Source organism: Rosa rugosa, chromosome 2 (assembly GCF_958449725.1).
Source record: "Rosa rugosa chromosome 2, drRosRugo1.1, whole genome shotgun sequence".
In the NCBI taxonomy this organism is placed as follows: Eukaryota; Viridiplantae; Streptophyta; class Magnoliopsida; order Rosales; family Rosaceae; genus Rosa; species Rosa rugosa.
This window is the reverse complement of record NC_084821.1, coordinates 49,205,501-49,209,235: the sequence shown is the minus strand read 5'-3', so window position 1 is coordinate 49,209,235 and position 3,735 is coordinate 49,205,501. Positions and strand designations below refer to the sequence as shown.

Sequence of the window (3,735 nt, the reverse complement as noted above, 5' to 3'; positions counted from 1 at the left end):
AACACAGTGGAGGCAACATTTCCACTGCTAAATGCGACGTTCCTAGCTTTAACGTGTTTGAAGGGTCTTATTTGAGTTTCTCCAAAATAGATTTGCTTAGTGCTAGTCAATATTTTCTTTCTCTTTGTATGCAGGTTGATCTTTTCTGTCAAAATCAAACAAGAATAGAACATTTGAAAAGAAAAAAATGGCTTCTCTACCGGGCTTCTTTTTTATTTTTGCAATCATAGATACATCAAGGGTTCACATTCGAGGATTCAGATGTCCTCTATATAAGCCATGCAAATCAAACCTAAAATCCTCATTACAAAACACCTACACGCACAAAGGCAGAAAACCAAGGCTCATAGTTAAACCATGCATCGTTCAACAGCTACTAGCTTCCAACGCTACCTTTTCAGCCATCAAAACCAAATCCAGTTGGCCAAACACGTTACTAAACCCTGTGATGTTTTCCTCAATCACAGAGGGATAGACACAAAGCGAACAATAGTATCTTTGCTTTACGACCATCTTTCTCGACTAAACCTGCGGCCTTTCTTGGACAACAAGAATATGAAACCTGGAGATAAACTGTTTGATAAGATTGATAGTGCAATAAGGAGTTGCAAGGTCGGTGTTGCTGTGTTCTCGCCGCGCTATTGTGATTCTTACTTTTGCCTTCATGAACTAGCCATGTTCATGGAGTCCAATAAGAAGGTGATTCCTATATTCTGTGACATTAAGCCCTCTCAGCTTCGTGTCGTGGACAATGGGCAATGTGATGTGGAGAAGCTGAGAAGGTTTAGGTCGGCTCTTGAACAGGCTAAAAGCACCGCAGGTCTGACGTTCAACTCCTCAGAAGGGTAAGAATGATGAATTCTTTGACTATATATATATATATATATATATATATATGAGTACATTTAATCAAAATATGAAAATAATAACCAACTCAACCTTTGGTTTCTTGCAGGAATTTGGCAGATGTTGTGACAACTGCTGCAAATTGTGTAATCAACAGCCTGATCGAGATCGATGACCAAAAGAATTCTATGCAGCGTCCAAAGACTCCATTTCATTTATAGCTCATATAAGACCCACTGCAACTGATCCTTGATTACTTCGGTTAATTCGTTCACTACATCAATTTTTTTATTTGTATTCCGGCCAATATTGTTGATTAACCTTGAGCCTGCTTTCTTCACAAATGTAATAAAGAATCATTTAATTCTTTACTTATCCTATAACTACCATCATTTGGTCTCTTGACATAAATCTTTTCATTACATATCGAGTGCACTAAAGACCAGTCAATGTGTAATGTAAATGTGTTTTAGAGAAACGGTAATTGAGAGAAAGTTGCTGTGTATTCTCATTGATAATAGGTGCCCCTCTTTATATAGATGATTACAATGCATAGAATCTGAATTATACAAGGAAAGGTAATCATACAATGAATGGATCGGATATCTCTTAGATTCTCCGAGATTATCTCTAATTAAAACCCTATTACCACTAGGTCAAGTAACCTAGAGTTTGGGCCAGACACAAAATAGAGATTTACTTGAACACTCCCCATTGTGTCGCCCAAACGTGATGCTCCTCTCGTTGCCTCGTCAAAAACTTTGCCAAGTAACAAAAACCCAGTGGGACAAAAATAACCTTGATCGAAGGAGAAAAAGAGTACAACACACCCTTCACGTTTCGAGATCAACATGTAGACATCTCCCCCTGATGTCTGCGTCTCCCCCTGATGACTACGATCATGGAAGTTCAGATAACTTCCGCAAGCCAATGCTCGCCACATGTTTCTCGAACGTGGATTTGGGCAATGACTTAGTGAACAAGTCTGCCACATTGTCCTTAGATCAAACCTAGTTCACTTTGATCTTGAGGAGCTTCTGTTGTTGCTGATTGTAGAAGAATTTAGGCGATATGTGCTTGGCGTTGTCGCCTTTGATGTAGCCTTGCTTCATTTGTTGAATTCAAGCAGCATTATCCTCATAAATGCTTGTTGGCTCATCTGAGGTAGACTTCAGACAACAATTACTTCGAACATGCGTAACTATGGATCGAAGCCATATACATTCACGAACTGCTTCGTGAAGAGCAATAATCTCTGCATGGTTCGAAGAAGTAGCGACTAAGGTCTGTTTGGTAGACCTCCAAGATATCGCGGTCTTACCCATGGTAAATACATAACCAGTTTGGGAACGACCTTTGTGTGGGTCAGAGAGATACCCAACATCAACAAAACCTTCCAAAACACTTATATCGTTTTGGGATGGGGAGAGGGAATGCAGACCACTGTGTGTGGCGTCCCTGGCATATGATGGGTTCGAATCCATCGTCTCTCTGTAGGGATAGAACAAGCCTATATCTCTCGTGCCACTTAGGTATCGAAAGATATCTTTAAACAAGTCCAATGACGTCGTGTTGGCGCAAAACTATATCTTGCTAACAAGTTCACAGCGAATGAGATGTCCGGTCTAGTGCATTGAGCTAAGTACAATAATGCGCCTATTGCACTTAGGTAGGGCACTTCTGCCTCTAGCACTTCTTCATCGTCATCTTTTGGACGGAATGGATCCTTCTTCAGATCAAGACTATGGACGACCATTGAGGTGTTTGAAGTCTTAATCTTGTCAGTATTGAAACGCCTAAGCATCTTTTGGGTATAAGCTGATTGATGAATCACGATACCATCTTCACGGTGCTCAAGTTCCAAACTAAGACAAAATCGTGTTTTCCCAAGATCTTTCATCTCAAATTCGGATTTCAAGTGTTTAGCGGTTTCCCTTAACTCTTTAAGGGTGCCAATTATGTTCATGTCATCAACATAAACCGCTACTATTGAAAATCCAGAACTTGTTCTTTTTATGAACACACATAGGCATAGTTCATTGTTAACATATCCCTTCCCAATCAAGTAGTCACTCAGACGGTTATACCACATCCGTCCGGATTGTTTCAATCTATATAGTGAGCGTTTTAACCTTATCCCAAACCCCCTCCGTGGTTTAGAGACACTTGATTTGGGTAATTGAAGTCCATCTAGGACCTTCATGTATATCTCTGTATCTACATCCCCATATAGATACGCAGTAACCACATCTATGAGCTGCATGTTCAGTTTTTCAGAAACTACCAAACTGACAAGGTAGTGGAACGTAATGACATTCATTACGGGAGAATAGGTCTCCTTGTAGTCAATTCCAGGGCGTTGTGAGAAGCCTTGTGCCACAAGGCGAGCTTTGTATCTTGCAATCTCATTTCTCTCATTACGCTTTCTAACGAATACCCATTTATGACCAACTGGTTTGGTGTTGGGTGGTATTGGCACAACTTTTCCAAATACCTTTCTTTTCGCTAGAGAATCAAGTTCTGCCTGGATCACATCTTTCCATTTTGGCCAATCAGCTCTACGTTGGCATTCATCAACGGAACGTGGTTCGATGTCATCGGTCTTAATAATCTCATGTGCTACTGAATACCCGAATACATCATCAATGATGATGAAGTTTCTTTCCCACGTCCCATGTACACTAGTGTAATTTACAGAGATCTCTACATTCTCAGGGATAGGTTCTGACATTGATGCGTCCCCCAATGATGTCTCTTGGACATAACCATAATCCGGAACATTCTCATGGGACGGATTTTGAGTATCGATGATCAAAGGATTTGTTTGTGCCTCATTCGCTCTCTTTCTAGGGCGAGTATCCTTCGAACCAATCGGTCTACCGCTCTTCC

General features: G+C 40.6%; 1 protein-coding gene across 1 annotated transcript; it reads left to right on the top strand.

Moving 5' to 3' along the window:
- The first annotated feature begins 357 nt into the window (after positions 1–357).
- Positions 358–1,572, top strand: LOC133730081 (probable 2' cyclic ADP-D-ribose synthase BdTIR). Its single transcript, XM_062157752.1, has 2 exons — positions 358–845; positions 956–1,572. Exons 1-2 carry the CDS (start codon positions 358–360, stop codon positions 1,065–1,067), a joined length of 600 nt encoding a protein of 199 aa, XP_062013736.1. The 3' UTR covers positions 1,068–1,572.
- Positions 1,573–3,735: the final 2,163 nt, after the last annotated feature.

Bases quoted from the DNA above. Each gene is read 5' to 3' on its own strand.
- LOC133730081 (XM_062157752.1), top strand. From the start codon at position 358: ATGCATCGTTCAACAGCTACTAGCTTCCAACGCTACCTTTTCAGCCAT. The intron at 846-955 runs GTAAGAATGATG...GGTTTCTTGCAG, and splicing joins ACGTTCAACTCCTCAGAAGG to GAATTTGGCAGATGTTGTGA.